A 17,652-nucleotide genomic window follows, 5' to 3' on the forward strand; every position below is an offset into this window, starting at 1 on the left:
CATTGGTGATTCAATTGAGCATTATTCAGTTTCCATGAGATTGTAGGCTTTCTGTAGTTTTTGTTGTTGTTGAAATCTAACTTTAAACCATGGTGGTCTGATAGAATGCAGGAGATTACTCCAATTGTTTTGTATCTGTTGGGGTTTATTTTGTGGCCACATATGTGATCGATTTTTTTAAAAAGGTTCCATGGGGTGCTGAGAAGAAATTATATGCTTCCTTGTTAGGATGGAATGTTCTGTAGATATCGAGTAAGTCCATTTGAGTAATCACATCAGTTAAATCCCTTATTTCTCTGTTAAGTTTTGATTTTGCAGATCTGTACAGTGGTGAGAGTGGGGTGTTGAAGACTCCCTCTATTAATATGCGGGGTTTTATGTGATTTCAGCTTTAGTATTGTTTCTTTTACATATGTGGATGCCCTTGTGTTTGGGGCATAAATGTTCAGAATTGAAACTTCATCTTGGTGGATCTTTCCTGTGATGAGTATGTAATACCCCTCTTGATCTCCTTTGATTGATTTTATTTTGAAGTCTATTTTGCTGGATATTAGGATGACTACACCTGCTTGCTTCTTAAGACCATTTGATTGGAAAATTTTTCCAGCCTTTTATTCTTAGGTAGTGTCTATCTTTGAATCTGAGGTGTGTTTCTTCTATGCAGCAGAAAGATAGGTCCTACTTTCATATCCATTCTGTTAGCCTGTGTCTTTTTATAGGTGAATTAAGTCATTGATATTAAGGGATATTAATGACCAGTGATTGTTCTTTCCTGTTGTTTTTTGGTGGTAGTGTGTGTGTACTTCTCTTCTTTGGGGTTTACTGCTGTGGCATTATCTATTGCCTGTGTTTTCGAGGGTGTATCTGACTTCCTTAGGTTGGAATTTTCCTTCTAGTGCTTTCTATAGGGCTGGGTTTGTGGATAAGTATTGCTTAAATATGGCTTTCTCTTGGAATGTCTTGTTCACTTCATCTATGGTGTTTGAAAGTTTTGTTGGTATATTAGTCTAGGCTGGCATCCATGGTCTCTTTGTGTCTGCATTACATCTGTCCATATCCTTTTTGCTTTCAAAGTCTCCAATGAGAAATCGGGTGTTATTCTGATGGGTTTGCCTTTATAAGTCACTTGGCCTTTTTCCCCTGCTGTTCTTAATGTTCTTTCTTTATTCTGCATGTTTAGTTGTTTAATTATTATGTGGTGAGGGGCCTTTTTGGGGGGTATAGTCTGTTTGGTGTTCTATAGGCTTCTTGTATCTTCATAGGCATTTCCTTCTTTACATTGGGAAAGTTTTCTTCTATGATCTTGTTGAATATATTTTCTGTGCCTTTGAGTTCGTATTCTTCTCCTTCTTCTATCCCTATTATTGGTAGGTTTGGTCTTTCATGGTGTCCCAAATTACTTGGACATTTCATGTTATAATTTTTTGGCTTTGATGTTTTCTTTGACTGACAAATCCATTTCCTCTATTGTATCTTCTATGCCAGAGATCCTCTATTCCATCTCTTGTATTCTGTTGGTTATGCTTGCATCTGTGTTTCCTGTTCATTTACTCAGGTTTTTTTTATTTCCAGCATTCGCTCTGTTTGTGTCTTCTTCATTGTTTCTATTTCCCTTTCAGGTCTTAGACTGTTTCCCTCATCTGTTTCCTTGCTTTTTTATGGTTTTCTTTCAGGGATATATTTTTTCTTCTGCTTTATTTGTCTTTTCCTATAGTTTTTTCTATAGCTTTCTTCCCATTTTTGTTTGACTTTTCATTTTGTTTATTAATTTCCTCCACTTTTTGTTCATCTTTTCCTCAATTTCATTTTTGATTTCTTCCTTAGAAGCCTCTAGCATCTTCATGATGTTATTTTTTTTATTTTATTTTATTTTATTTTATTTTATTTTATTTTATTTTATTTTACAATACCATTCAGTTCTACATAACAGCCACAGATTCCCTTGTTCTCCCCCTTCCTGCCCCCTCCCCTTCCCCCCAGCCCACCTCCCATTCTTACCCCCTCCAGGGCAAAGCCTCCCCCGAGGACTGAGATTGACCTGATAGACTCAGTCCAGGCAGGTCCAGTTTCCTCCTCCCAGATTGAGCCAAGCGTCCCTGCATAAGTCCCAGGTTTCATGATGTTATTCTTAAGGTTGCTTTCTTCTACTTTTTCCACTTTGTGATGTTCAGGTCTTGCTGTTGGAAGAGGGCTAGGTTCTGGTGATATTGTATTGCTCTTTATTTTACTGTATGTAATTCTGCCTTGACTTCTGCTCATCTCCTTGTGGATTCATTCTTGGTCTTATCAGTGCTCTTGGTCCAGTCAGAGCTAATAGATTTCGTGTTTCAGGTAGCCTCTCTTGGTACAATGAGAAGTGGTGGATTTGGCTTCTCAGAAAGCCACTCTTGGTCTCATCAGGGCTGACACATTCCTTGTCTCCTGAGTTTACTCTTGGTCCAATGATGGCTCTTTGTCCAGTGAGAGCTCTCTCTTTCTCTGGGCCAGTTTGGAGCTCTTTGGGCCAGATGAGAACTCTCTGAGCCAGATGGGAGCTCTGGGCCAAATGGGAGCTGGGGGCTGGTCACTAATTCTCAGGAAGTGGCAGGGGTCTCGGGTGGATGGGTGTGGGTCAAGGTGTGTAGATTGCAGGGTCTGCCAGGGGACTTGGAGAAGGAGAACCTTCCCATGTTAGCCCAGCCAGATGACTGGCAACTGGGGTCAAGTTTGGCAGGTCTTCCCCGAGGAACTGCTGGTGCCCAGGGATGGGGCCTAGGGGCAGGCTTCCCTGGGTATGACCCCAGACACTCACCTCTGGTTCATATGGGAGCTCTAGGCCAGATGGTAGCTTGGGGCTGGTCTCCAATTCTCAGGAAGTGTGGGGGGTGGTGTCTCAGGTGAACGGGTGTGAGAGCAGGGCGTGTAGATTGCATGGTCTGCTGGGGGGTCTTGTAGAAGGGAAACCTTCCTGTGGGAGCCCCACCTGATGGCCAGCAACTGGGGCCAAGTTGGGCAGGTCTTCCCTATGAATGGCTGGTGTCCGGGGATAGGACCTAGGGGCAGGCATCCTTGGGTATGACCTCAGACATTCACCTCTAGTCCAGATGGGATCTCTGGGCCTGATGGGAGCTCCTAAGTATATTTTATAGCTTCCAGTTTGGTGTTTTTGTTGGATTCTTGAGTGTAGGAACAAGTGGATCTCTGGTCCTTATACCTTCACTTTCACTCTTTTTTCTTCTATCTGTCATCTTTTTTTAAACACCAATCAATCAGTTTTTGCCTTATGTTATCATATTTTATTATTATCCCTTAGAATGCTGGTTTTTTTTTTTCAAATGACAGACAGAAAGGAAGTAGATCCAGATGGGAGTGGAAGTGAGGGAGAACTGGGAGAGGTAGGGAGGGAAAACCATGATCACTGGATATTATGTGAGAAAAAATAATCGGTTTTGAATACAAGGACACTTTTGGAGAGGAAATGTTTAGCTATAGATTTAATGAATTTTCTGTCAAAATTCTGGTGTCATAGTTCACAGGTTCAGAATACATTATCAGAAATAGTATGAAGCCACAAAACAGGACAAATATCTAAGGCAATTTTAAGGGGTAAGAACACAGCTGCAAAATCACAACACATGACCTCAAATTACATTAGACAACCATAGTGATAGTGATAGCTTGCAATAGGCATAAAAACAAATAACAAACCCGTGGAACAGAACTGGGAAACTGGATAAAAATTAACAAAATTATGATAACCTAAATGACAAAGATTGAAGCAGAGATTTTAAAAATGTTTCAACTAAATGAAGTAATATTTCAATGGATCCACAGAAGAATTCTGCGTGATATTCTAAGAACTAACACCAATACTACTCAAATCAGTAAAAAAATGATAGACATCTCAAAAAAATCTTTTGATGTAACTAGGTTTTCCAAGTAACTGAAAAATCAGTTAATTTTACAACAAAAGAAAAAAATTACAGAGCCATCTCCTGAAAACCGTGAATGCAACATTTTCTCAAGAGAAAACAAGAAAACAACATTCAATATCTTCATTTCAAATTGATTTTTATACAATGTACAAAGGATATAAATGACATATTTTTTACATTCTAAGTTTCTAGGGGAGGTGCTCTTCTTCCCAGACTTTGTTAAGCAGTGCTGCTAAGGGATTAGATCAGCTCAACAAGAATTTCTCATCATTGGCTGCAAGCATGGTATTTGGAAAGGTACTTATGAAAAGGTTTCTGCTACTGGTGCAGGTTGAAGCAGTTGTGACTGGAGCAGAGCATTCTGAAACACAAGTTCATGGGCATCTATGGTTTCAGTCTTACTTGAAGCTTGAGAGGCAGGGCCTTCAAAGTTGCTATGAAAGCACCAGGCATCTTAGGTGCCTGACAGGATGAAAACTACAAGAATGGTGACTATATTGGCAGTGAATTAGCTCTTTTGCTTATCGCATGGGAAAGAGGAAGACTCTGTAAGTTGAAGAGTATAATGGATCACACACAGGATGATCAGCTCATGTTGGCTAATTTAGCCAGCTGACAAATCTCCCATGATTCTTAACAAAAAAACAACTTGCTGTTACTTACTTATCTTTCTGTATTGACCTTTTGAGGGTGATGGGTGAGTAAAGACATGAACCCACATAAAACATCACTTACATATTTAAAATAAATTGAACAATGTGTATTCCTGATCCAGGACCAAATTAATCTGGACACAGTGGAGTAATGATTCATAAGAACAAAGGGCCCCAAAGAAGGAAAACACAGAGAAGTAAGGCAAGCGATGTTCAACAGCCACCAGCTGTGATTATACAAAAGAGCAATGCAGCCTTGTAAGATGGAGGAGAATGTATAAAAAAACAGAAAGGTAGACACCAGTGTCAGGATGTTCAGGGTGGCTCTGGACTCAGGAGAGGTTCTGCTGGAAGTATGAGTGCTGTGGATGTGTTGAACCCTCTGCTTGTGTCTGTACAGAATGACAATCATGAAGCTGCTGGTCCAAGTGATGAGCAAAGAAAAAAGGACTTCAGGGATCATCACCATTGCTGCAAAGAGTGAGTCACTGATTTCATTGTGCACTACAATAGAGCAATGTCCAAAATCTCGTGTTCTTGTCATATTTTTGTTACTCCTTTTGATAAATGGGTATATAAAGAAAATGAAATGCATCGATATGTAGAAGAACCAGAGGAGGATAATGAAGCAGCCAATGTACTTGGCAGCTTTGACTCTAAGATTTGTCCAATAGGATTCTCTGGGACTGATGCTCATGGCCTGGAAGACACTCAAGAGACAGGAGGTTCCAATGGACACACTCCGGCCAATTCTTTGAATGTATAAAATTAATCTACATCCAAAATCATTCAATAATTGCCTCAACAGAAAACGAGTCATTGTGTGGGGTACTCCGGAAGAGAGAATGATCATGACATTGGCTGTCATTAGATTCATGAGAATCAAATCTGTGGGCTTTAATGTACATTCTCTATAGTAAAGGACTAGATAATAGAATATAATAGAGAAATTTCCCAGAATTCCAATTGCAGTTTGTGACAAGAAAATGATTCTGATTATGAGGTTCCACAAGTTCATTATGCGTTTTGGAATAGTTTCCTTTAGATTGTGGACAAGATTTTTGTCTTAGCAAAATGAATTAAAAAAAATACTTGTGAATTTATTGTGGAAGAAGAAACTTTTACTGCTAAGAGGCTTAAATAGAGAATCTTTTAAATTCAGGAGCTGATGTGCAGGGGAGACCACATAAAAAGACCTCATCCCAAAATGTTGATAGTCATTACTTTGCATGTATGTTACTCTAGGATTGCTTAATACCTCAGAATGCATGTATTGCTAGAAGAATGTTCATTAATTTTCATAAAAATGCAGCATTGGGGACAATATGATGTTGAACTGTAAGAAACAATGAAAAGTGACGGCCCATAAAACAAACATAATTCCAGAAAATACTTATATTTGCTAGTCCTTATATTAAAGAAGACAACTTCAAAAATTACAAAAAAATTAAATATAATTATTCTTAATGTATATATTATGTAAATTAAAACATAAGTAATGAGAAATGTATAATATCACTCTGAGTATATCTGTGGTCTTGTGACAGGGCCAAGTTTCCTCAATCTTCTCTCAACTGGATCCATCTTTGGTATAACCTAAACTCATCATCCTTTTCTTAGTCATTCCATGGCAAGTCTAATGAAAAAACCTCATTCTCGAAATTGGGAGTTGAAATGTGCAGCTAACTGCATGTTTTTGTATTCTGTTAAACTGCTTGCTTACTATACCTACAGTATTCACAATCTTTTTCATTTTGCCAATACTCTATTTAGTATTTTATTATTCTGAGAAGAAACATGTTATATAATGTAATTTATGTTGCAAATCTAAATATTTTTATGGGCTATACTTCTGTGTCTTTTTTAAATTAAAATAAAGTTTTGACATTGTCCTTTTCAATTCCTCCAACCCTTCCCAAGTGCCCCCACACACCTTCTTCTCAAATTCATGGCTTCTGGTCTTTTAATCTAATTGTTGTTACATAAATGTGTGTGTGGTGTTTAATTTTACTTATATGTACAAGTAAAATTTCAAGATAAACCATTTGATACTTGAAAAACAATTAGGGACTTCATCCCTTGAGAAGTCTGTTTTCTCCTGTTCTCAGAAATCTCTTGTAGCTTTTACACCTCAACAAAGAAACTTCTCTTCAAAAGCAAAGAGAACTTGCATTAATTCAACTGATCAAAACCCAGAAAACAAGTTTTGGTGTAGTGTCAAACACCAGTTGATTTATGTATAATGCAAGTTGTTCACTCAAGGCTCAGGGAACATTGTTGTAAAAACCCAAGAAACCAATATGTGCTGTGAGACTCCATCTCCTACAAATGTTGGGAAGGCTGCACCCATTAAGTCTCAAACTGGCAGTCTTTTTTGTTTGTTTGTTTATTTTACTTTTTTTGAGACAGGATTTCTTTGTGTATCTTTGCGCCTTTCCTGGAAATCGCTTTGGAGACCAGGCTGGCCTCTAACTCACAGAGCTCCACCTGCCTTGGCCTCCCGAGTGCTGGGATTAAAGGCATGCCCCACCACCGCCTGGCTCAAACTGGCGGTCTTAAAAGGGACAACAAGAAACATGCTAATACTGAAGGAAGAATCTTGATGGGCCCTAGAAACCCCACTTACAAGAATAACCTCACAACTAAATTTACTTTTTACATCATCCAGTTTCAATCATGGGAATTTCATCCTGCAGAACACTCACAATTGCCCAGTGGCACACCATGATCAATGATGGAAACTCATAACATAGACTTTTACCTGACAATTTCAGCCTGAGGGAATTCTGTGACATTATTACTGGGGCAATTGGGAGGCTGCTACTGACCAATGGGAGGAGTGTGCACTTTGGTCAGCAGAGACAATGCACCAAAGACCATGAGCAATGTATGCATTAATGATTCCACAGCTTGAAGGAAGTATATGGAAATTTTGCTGTGCATGAGCTGATAGCCTACAGGAAAAAGATTTTGTGAACAAACATTCAGTGGAATCATTTGTTCAAGTGTCATCTGCAAGCTGCCGAGAAACTGCAAGTGAACAATCTAAAATCCCAAACTCAGTGCCAGGAATGCTACAATGACCTTGAACAAAACGGTTTAGAACCTATTCTGGAAATTAGAAGACAGAAATTGAGGCTGCATTTGGGAGAAGATAAATGAGGACATAGTGTATCTTTTACAGAAAGAGGAGGGGTGGTTCTATGAAAAGGAAAATGAAGAAGAACTCCACAGAGTTCTCTGGAGGCAGCAGTTACTATGGAGAGGCTAGAGGAATAGAACCAAGAGTGATGAAAGAAGCTGTCTCTACTCCAGCACAGGTGACCCACAGGGATCAGGAATGGTATGATTCTGAAATTGCACAGACAAAGCAAAGAAAATTATTTTCAGAAATTGATTGATTTCTTATGACTGAAGGAAAGAAACCTTACAAAAAAGTCAAAGAGTGAGAAAAGTGATATTTGCACAAAGGAGAACATGATCTTGAGTAAAGTAAAAACAGCTATGTCAATACTTGCAAATTCAAAAGATAGTGATAAAAAGATTGATAGGCTATCCCAAAAACTACCACCTTCAACATTGTACCCCCAATGACTTGTATCACTGCCATTTTACAAATAAGCATAATGATACTCTTTATTTCTCAAAATCAGATTCATATGATTTATAAATATTAAATCAAAAGGATTTCATATATAACAGTAATTAAAAACATCTACCTTGAAAATGATCTTGCTCTAACAAACATGACTGAATTATACAAAATTCATTCCACATTGGTAGTTTCTCCTCCTATCTGGCATTCTAGGGAGTTATGCTAAAGTATTTTTCTAATAATAATTTCAGATCATTTTTTAAAAAAATTCCACAACCTTTGCTGAAGAAAGCAATAATAAACTCCCAAAATCATATAGACTAATAGAAACACCAAAATGTACAATAGTTGATGGAGGACTCCATTGATAAAAGGCCTGGACAATTAAAACATTGTCTGTCCTCTGAAATGTTTACCAATAATTCTGTTTCCTTCAACAATGCAGCACAGGTCTGTTTTGGTTAATTAGTTAACAGATTTTTTTTATCATATTTCAGAACTGATTTTGCCTTGTCTACTATGATTCACAAGTTCTGCTTCACTTGTGAAATTCTCCTTAGATGCATGGTTATGATGTTTTACTAGTTGAAAATGTTCATGACAAGAAAGAAGAAAAGAAAGAAAGGAAGGGAGAAAGGAAGGAAGGACAAGAGAAAGAGAGAGAGAGAGAAAGAGACACAGAGACAGAGAAGGAAAAGAAGGAAGGAAGGAAGGAAGGAAGGAAGGAAGGAAGGAAGGAAGGAAGGAAGGAAGGAAGAAATGAAAGGGCTAGGAAGGAAAGAAGTATCGAAGGGCTGGGCGGGGGTGGCACATACCTTTAATCCCAGGACTCAGGAGGCAGAGCCAGGCGGATCTCTGTGATTTCTAGGCCAGCCTGGGCTATAGAGGGAGTTCCAGGAAAGGCGCAAAGGCACAGAGAAACCCTGTCTTTGAAAAACCAAAAAAAAATATGGAAGGAAGAAAGAAAGCAAACAAAGAAAGACAGCAAGAAAGAACAAAAAGAAAAAGGAAGGAAGGAAAAAGGAGGGAATGAAGGAAAGATAAGAGTTTTGGTTAAGATTGTTGATTGTATGGAGCTAGTGTCTGTTCTGTACCTGTTTGTCAACCATGATTCCAGCAAACATCATTCAGTGTTTGTGAATGTGATACTGCCAGAAGAGTAAGTCCATTTAAATATTCCTTAGAACCCTATCAAAATCATGTTCTTTAATTTATGCATTTGCTGGCTCATCTGAAAATAATGTATACATAGGAAATATGAAATCATTTAAGATATACTCTGCCCAACAGGGCATAAGTGAAAACACAACATGCCAGGAAGATTTTAAAGTTCTACCTACTTGCAGGTTTTTTCTTTCTGAAAGGCTAGGCATATTCCCAGAAAGATGATACCAGTGGATCAATCTGGCCACATCTGTCAGGATGGTAAAAAATTCAAAATATTGGCAAGATGCTTCATCTTAAGAGCTCTGTGGCCTTTGAGACTCCTTGAATGACAATGACTAAGAAGAATATATACCACCTGATTTTGATTTGAGTATCTGGGTATACTTCTGCATTGAGTATAATGAAGAAAGAAAAAAACGGTAAAGAAAAGAAACAGTGACCACAATCCACCACAGTTATGTGGTTGATCTTGTGTTCAGATCTGTGAGGTCAGTCTGTACAATTCTGGAAATGGGTGTTTTTCTTCATAGCTATAGCATCAGCACACAAAGCTGTGTTGTGGTTACACTGGTCACATGCACAGAAATCCAATATTCTCACTTGTAAATATTCACTTAATTTTAAGTATTAAGAGTTAAATGTATATTGGCAAATACAATTTTTAAAAAAGATTTAACTCTATTGAATGTACATTAATATGTATCATTCAAACCCTACAGCTTTGCTTACCTGATCATGTTTCATGTTAAGGATCAACACAGACCTAAAGACCAATACCAGTGCTAATGTCCAACTGATTTTAATTTTCCCTTAATGGTGAACATAGTCCTAATTCACTCAGGGATCTGGAAAACAAAAGCACATCTTAGGTGTCCAGTTCCCTAAATCATGCCTGACTATCTTGTATTATCTTTCAGTTCCTTATATTCACTAACATATCAATCAGAAATGAGAGCATTTCTCTAGTATTGCATAAAAGCCTGTCAGTCAGGGACCTATCTTATATTGACTCATATGTGTGCATTTTCTCTCAAGGAGAGGTAGTAACTTGCATTTCTCAATTTTTCTGTTCCCAAAGCTCTCACACTGTTCACATCAGTCCCTTTTCAGTGATTCCATGAGCCAGGGTATGAGAGATGCCTTCCTTCATAGTACAGAGGACTCCACAATGTAGGCAGTTCAGAGAGAAAATATGCCATAACATTTATAATTTCATGTACTGGACAACGATGAAGACCCCTTGTCCATACTCAATCTTAGAAATACCATTTTCTATGGGTTAAATGTTAGACTTCATGGTTGTTTTCTACCGCTTCATCTGTACTCTCCCTTCTAACATCTAACATTGTGAGAAATGGTGGGTGCAATTCTTATCAGTTAAGTGTATAAATAAAATAAAATGCACATGAAATAAAAGTAGATATATTTTTAAAAAGTTTTCATTTTGAAATAAATATTCATTTCCTAGACAAATGCTAAGTGCAAATAGGGCTTTTCGGAATTTAGTAAAGTGCAGTGTTCTAACCGTGGTTTGTGGTGACAGTTGTTCTAACTCACAGTTTGATTTCACAAGCACAAGTTGTACCTGATATTTATGATGCCACTGGAAAATATGCATTGTTTTCAATGATGGTTAATGGCTAGAGTGGTAACTACAGATGAGTTAATTACTAACACCATTACTCTGTGTAAAATGCAACATGAGATACTAATGTGTGCTGAAATAGCATGAGAAGAAAATTATGTGGCTAAAATGTTTTCTTAAAATTGTGAATATACTTGCTACTTTCTATGTTGGTTTGTCTATTATAGTAAAAATTGTAACACACTCAATTAGAAAAGCTTCATGAATGATACATAACAAGGAATCTGAAGAATATGAGACCTTAAATATTGCCTAATCTGAAATAAAAAAGCAAAGCATGTATACAAAGGTAGATGGTTGTATTTTCCATTATCAACAAGGATAAAACAGTGAGAGAAGACATGTCAGAACTTTGTGCTTAATACTAGAATAAGATTCAGCCAGGGGAGATAACCCAAGACACATTTATTTCTGGCTGTCATTGCTGATATTCATTCTACAATTTGCCTTCAGTGTTACCTTCCAAAGTTCAAGAAGAAGGTTTCAAACCAGTCATTCCAAACAGACTGGTCATTCAATACAGACTCAGTTACTGACCCTATAACTTCTAAATGTAGCATTACATTAAAACATCCTTTAATCCAGAATCAGATTCAAATGCTACTGCTTCCAAGATTGTACAGTTTTACATTCAAATATGAAAGTTCTCTATGGGCATAAAACTATACTAAGTTCAGCTATAACAATCATGCTGCAAAGATAGTCTACATGTCATTTAACATAAGATAAATTATCAAGTTGACATATTTCCACATTTTCACAGATGTATTGCATTACACTGGTGGTACCCACATTGACCCGAAGTCAGAGATTTATATTACAGTAAGAACCAACAGGGACTGTCACAAGGTTTGGTGTGCCTATTTTTGGCTCACCTCTTAGCTATGGAAATATTCTTCTGATTTCTCTGTTTGTTCCACAGATCTGTTTCACCTCCATATTCCCATCACTGAAGACGAGCACTTACTCATGCTTCTCTTCTTTGCTGGGTCGAATGCTCAGGTTAAAATATGAAGTACTCCCCTGGCTTTTTTCCACTGAACAATGTTGGTTTCATTGGGCAGATTTACAGGCATTAATGTAATGGAGTCACTTCAAGCCTGAGGTAGAGGTCTAGGAGTCTGTGACCTCACCTCCCTCTAGAACTGCAATTTTCATATCACCTACAATGGGGATGACAGTGGATGGGTTTAAGAGACCAGATCATTTGTAAAACTTGTTTCACTTGTTAATTAGCAAAGACACTTAAGAGTCTTTTGCTGAATCTCTCCAAAGACACAAGGTGTTTTGAAGGAGCACTGAGTTTCATCATCCCTAAAACCTTACAGGGATCATAGGGAAGGTGCTAGAAAGTTTGAGGTCTGATTCATGAGAAAGTTATAGAGGTCTCTGGGTCCCATTGGATCCAGGCTTCTCTGTCTTCTTCCAACACAAATCAACTTAGATTTTTTTAAGGTTTAGAATATTTACTACATAAATGTTTCTTTTAGTATTATATTAATGCCATGTGTATTTTATCCTAGGGCGCCCATCCATTATATCCTTTCCTAGCTCTTATCCCTGCACCATTTTTTTCTTCTAAATCTCATGTGTTCCCTAAAAAAGAAAACAAACAAACAACAAACTGAGTCTATGTAATAATGCTAGTATGTGCCTAGTGTAGTGGCATCTCTGAAAGCATGGGTAGATTCTTAAAGGTCAACTCCTTTATGAAATCTGACACTTCCTTTCCCAGAAGCCATCTGTGGCCAATAGCTCTTCAGCCAAAAGTGGGACTTATTGACCACCTCCACTGTGCTGGGATCTTGTCTAGCTTGAGCTTGTGAAGATTTTGAGCATGCTGTCCTAACATGTGAATTCACATGTGCAAGTGCCCTGTTCTGTCCAGACAAAATCTGCTTCCTTGGAATTTAATTTCACCACTGGTTCTTACAAACTTTCTACCTTTTCTTCCATGATAATCCTTGAGTCTTGGGAGGAAGAAGTATAGTATAGATATGCCATTGTCAGCTGGGCCCGCCAGAGTCTCTTATTCTCAGCACTTGGAATGAATGTGGGCCTGAGTGTTAATCACCATAGTGTGCAAAAAGAACCCTTTTTGATGAAGGTTAAGGGATAGACTAATCTACCAGTACAAAAATAATTTACTGTTGGTGGAGCATTGGCAAGCTAGCCCTGAAGGCTTGAGAGTGGGAGATATGGCCCTTCTCCTCTTCTTCCATAAGGTGGCATGGTTGTGGGAGAGATGCCCTTTCCTCTACCCAGGCCCTCAAAGCCTGTAGCAGGTGTGAGAGCTGTCCCTAGGTCATAAGAGCAGGAGAGCTGTTTGTACCCCTCACCAGCTGCAGCATTCAGGAGAGTGGACCCTGCACCTTGCTTGGACAATACAGTAGGGCTGGCCATGGTGTGCTAGGTGTAGAGCTAGGCCAGAGAGAGTGAAAGGAGAACAGACCCTCTCCTTGTTCCTTGCTGTATAGAGTGAACTAGCTGGGGAAATGCTTAGAGAGCTCAACCTGGTGGTGAGAATGGAGGACAGCTGGTGGGCTGACCAATCATGCAACCACCCAGGCACAGAACGAGGGCCATGAGTTGGCTAGCTCCAACATCCCTCCATTAATGATCTCCTGAAGCAAGTGAAGGGACTGTTCTTGTATCTCCAAACCTGTAGGATCTCCACAACACAGGATAACAACAGGAGATACAAGAGGAATCCCAGTGAAGGCTCACTATCATATCAGTAGCACAGCAGAAACCAGAAGTATCAAACAAGACAAATGACTCTTTGCAATGAACACTTGGAAGTAGAGATATATGACCTAATGGGTATATTGTGTTATTCACTGTGTCATGCTATAGCATCTACTAAGAGATATTTTTTCCTTTTATTTTATTTCTTAAGTTTTGTTTGGCCAGGTGGTGGTGGCACACACTTTTAATCCCAACACTCAGGAAGCAGAGCCAGGTGGATCTCTGTGAGTTCGAGGCCACCCTGGTCTACAGAGAGAGTTCTAGAACAGGCTTAAAGCTACACAGAGAAAGCCTGTCTCAAAAACAAAAAACAAAACAAACAAAAAAAACAAAAACAAAAAAAAATTGATTGATTTTATTTCTGGGGGAGGGGCAGTTTATAAGGACAGATAGCTGATACAAAGGGACAGGGAGGTTAATGGAATCAAGATGCATGATGTGAAAACCACAAAGAAAAAATTAAAAAAAAAACTTAAAAAATAAGCTTATCGGGCAGTTTGTTACTATGCTAATTTAGTAGAATAAAAGCATTCGGCATTCTGCTGAGAAGAATGACCCACTGTCTCTTGTCTCTGTTTTTTGATCCACAGCCCCTCCCTCGGACATGGTAGAAGGGTGGTGGTAGCATGGGTGTTACTGCTACATAGAAGAATAACTATTTGGAAGGTGGTTGGGAAGCATGATGCTTTATTATAGTAGCAGTAGCATATTATCCTCTAAAATCCATAACCTCAATTGTTCTTGTTAGATGGCCAGGCTTCGAGCACCAGGTATGTTTTCCCTCTCTAAATTAGAAATATTTCTTCATGTGCCAGACTGGTACTAGAGGGACATGTAACTGCATGGGCCACCCAAATCTGAGTGGCCTGCACTGCTACTCAGGGCCATGAAGGCTGTCAGACCTAAGCTGCTGCAGCAGAACATATCTGAGTCTGTGAGCTTACACCAGCCAGTGTTCATATCTGTACACAAATTTCTAAATGGTTTATTAAATTAAAAAAACAGATCCAGATATAGGGGTGAAAACCTGAGTGATCAAGGAAATAGGGAAGGCCACAGGTAACCTTACCTCACCAACTACATGGCTTCCAAAAACGAGATATCTATCTACCCACACCTATATGCCTTGCTCTTCTGCCATCTGATTTGTTCTCTCTGTCCAACTACATCACATCCTCTTCCTTTCCAGCTCTATCACTTCCTGTCTGCCTATACAGACCTCCATACCTCCATGATTAACTAGTGCTGGAATTTAAGGCATGTGCCAACATGCCTGGCTCTATTCCCAGTGTGGCCTTGAACTCACATAGATCCAGACAGTACCCTGCATCCCAAGTGATAGGATTAAAGGCTTGTGCTAACATTGCTTGAATTTTTTGTTTACTTATAATGGCTGGCTTTTTCCTCTGATCTCCAGGCAAGCTTTATTTATTATACCACAAATAAAATATCACATTTCCCCTTTTGTGCCCAATTAAAAAATTTAAAAAATTGTAACTAGTATAAGAAAAACTATACACAATAAGTAAACTAACTATATATAATATATGCAAGCAATAAGTACATCAACAATGTCTAGTTCATTTACATTTGACAAATTCAGATAAAATGCTCCATTGTCTATCCTATCTTGGTGAGTCCAAAATGTACCTAATTCACTTTCTATCCTATCTTGTATTACCAACAGAAAACTATCATATGATGTCTTTCAAATTTACACACTTAACACCTCTTAGTGAATTTCTTTCCTAAAATTTGTAACAAGGAAAAGTGTAACTACAACTATCTAATCTTCAGCTCCCTCAGAAACCAAAAGAGGAAACAATATTACCTAATAAAACAGGAAGTGCAACCAAGTGACTTCCAAAAAATGTGAATTATGACAGGAGCAACCAGCTTCCTGGACAGTCACCTGAGGTTTCTCTGCAACATTGGAGCATCTTCAGCCTAGAAGCTTAGCATATATGACAGACTCATTTGTGAAGTATGATGTACACAAGGCCTAGAGCTCGACCCACATTTGGTTCAAGAATTCCATGTACCAGATAAGCCTGAATTTCACCAATGTTCTGTCATGTTTCAGGATTTTAAATTATGGAAATTGCTAGTGTTTTGGGAATTCGGCTGCCTATTCTTCTTGGCTTATGGGTGGTTTCCTCTTGGCCTCCTATTCTTCTCTGTATCCCATTCTTCTCACCTTGTGGGTGGCTTTATCTCCTTATTAAATCCAATCTACCATTGAGAGGTTGACTCCATCAGCTTAGTTACTCCTTCAAGAATAACTGTTTCAGTTACTGCTCCACTGCACACCAGAAGCCATCTGTCCACTGCCTGTTCAGCTGCCTTCAAAGAAAGGGCCACTGTACCTTTCCCAGATTGTAAACCCACTTCAGCAATGGTGCCATATTGTCCGGGCCTCAGAGAACACCTGTTGCCAAAGCTGCAACCACACTAGTTTGGCAAGGGTCAGTACTTTTGTTTATTGTCCTTCTTGTCCATTTTGGACAGCATACTGTCAGCAGTCTATGCAAGGGCAATTTCTTGCCCAGTGGCTAACTTTTGCCACAATGAAAGTTAACTCCATGTGGAGGTTCTTCAATGCCCATATCTTCTCTGAAGCAGATTGGTGCTGCCAGGAGCAGACATGTCTCATAGTCATAAAAAAGACTGTTATAATAACATAGAAAAATCTATGTTATTAAAATATATTAAATGTTATATTCTGTAGATCTCTGAAGTGTTTGAAGATGACATGTCTGTCTAAAATATATTTCTGGTTGACCTTGAAAACATACGTAATATGACTACAAGTTCAATTGTAATGACTACTTTCATTTCTTTATATCATAATAGTTGGTAATAATAACTTTCAAGGACTAGCAAATTGCATTACATTGTTAAATGAGCTGTATATGTACAATATCTTGAACAAGATTAGAAACATATGTACAACAAAATCAATCTCAAATTTGTATCATATATATAATATATATATAATACATATATATATAAATAAAATTTGTATACAATATACAAAAATCCAATCCAATGTAAAATATTTAAAACCAGTAGTTGCCTTTTAAAAGTAGATTCAATAATTTACCTTTGTATCTATATCATATCTATAGCCTCTTTTTTTTCTTTTCAGAGTAGATTCAATAATCTACCTCTTTTCTATATCCTCATTTTTATTTTTTTCAAACAAGAACCTTAAATCTAATCTCCTTCATTTAGTCTTTTATTGACGATTAACAAAAAATTGTAACCACCCATCCTAGACAATGACAATTATCCAAACCCATTTAAAGACCAAAACCCACCTGCCATACATCTTGGGATTGTGTGTGTCATGTTCTTAAAATTACTTCCTGCTGTTTGTGGGTGAAAACATCTTTAGGGGATCCTGAAAAGAAAAAATTGAGGTTAATTGTCAAATCCTGGGAGAGGTAGCTATATCATTTGTTGTCCAGTCTCTGTATAATATAAAAGTGCAGGACTTATCTCAAGTCCTCACTCAAATAGTCTATGAGGCTGAATCATCTCAGCTAGACATTTCAAAATTGTCTTGAGCAGTTTGTACTCCAAATATGATCTTTCGGTGATGTTTGTCAGCTTGGTGGTATTATTATTGTCCATGTGTATTCATCATTGTGGGGTCCCATCATCATTTTGGAGATCTCAAATTTGCTGTTAAGTGTGGTCTTGATTCCCTGCAAAGAACTGCTAGAGACTCTAATGCAAAAGCATGTATAGGCAGCTAAATGAAGACTCTTTTCTACAATTAGTTAGTACTCTATATGACTATTAATGTTATAACAAAAAGTTAAATATATATATATGTTAATCTTATAAATATTGATATAAAATTCATACCATTAAAGAATCAAAATAGAACCAAAGAACTGAGATTAGTGGCAATAGAAATAGTCC

At 38.0% G+C, this 17,652-nt stretch overlaps 1 protein-coding gene and 1 long non-coding RNA gene across 2 annotated transcripts in view; both read right to left on the reverse strand.

Moving 5' to 3' along the window:
• Window positions 1–17,652, reverse strand: part of LOC121824883 (uncharacterized) — a 42,136-nt gene that overhangs the window by 20,074 nt on the left and 4,410 nt on the right. The window contains exons 5-7 of the long non-coding RNA XR_013050894.1: window positions 17,052–17,125; window positions 11,850–12,137; window positions 10,059–10,174 (exon numbers count right to left, since the gene is read on the reverse strand). This is a non-coding gene — a long non-coding RNA (uncharacterized LOC121824883). The remainder of the gene's footprint in view (window positions 1–10,058; window positions 10,175–11,849; window positions 12,138–17,051; window positions 17,126–17,652) is intronic.
• Window positions 2,099–7,408, reverse strand: LOC102913271 (vomeronasal type-1 receptor 4-like). Its single transcript, XM_076570946.1, has one exon. It carries the CDS (start codon window positions 5,583–5,585, stop codon window positions 4,578–4,580), a length of 1,008 nt encoding a protein of 335 aa, XP_076427061.1. The 5' UTR covers window positions 5,586–7,408; the 3' UTR covers window positions 2,099–4,577.

The sequence above is a fragment of the Peromyscus maniculatus genome, chromosome 1, assembly GCF_049852395.1.
Source record: "Peromyscus maniculatus bairdii isolate BWxNUB_F1_BW_parent chromosome 1, HU_Pman_BW_mat_3.1, whole genome shotgun sequence".
NCBI lineage: Eukaryota > Metazoa > Chordata > Mammalia > Rodentia > Cricetidae > Peromyscus > Peromyscus maniculatus.

Excerpts from the sequence above, each read along its gene's own strand:
- LOC102913271 (XM_076570946.1), bottom strand. The coding sequence starts at position 5,585 with ATGAACTTGTGGAACCTCATAATCAGAATCATTTTCTTGTCACAAACT.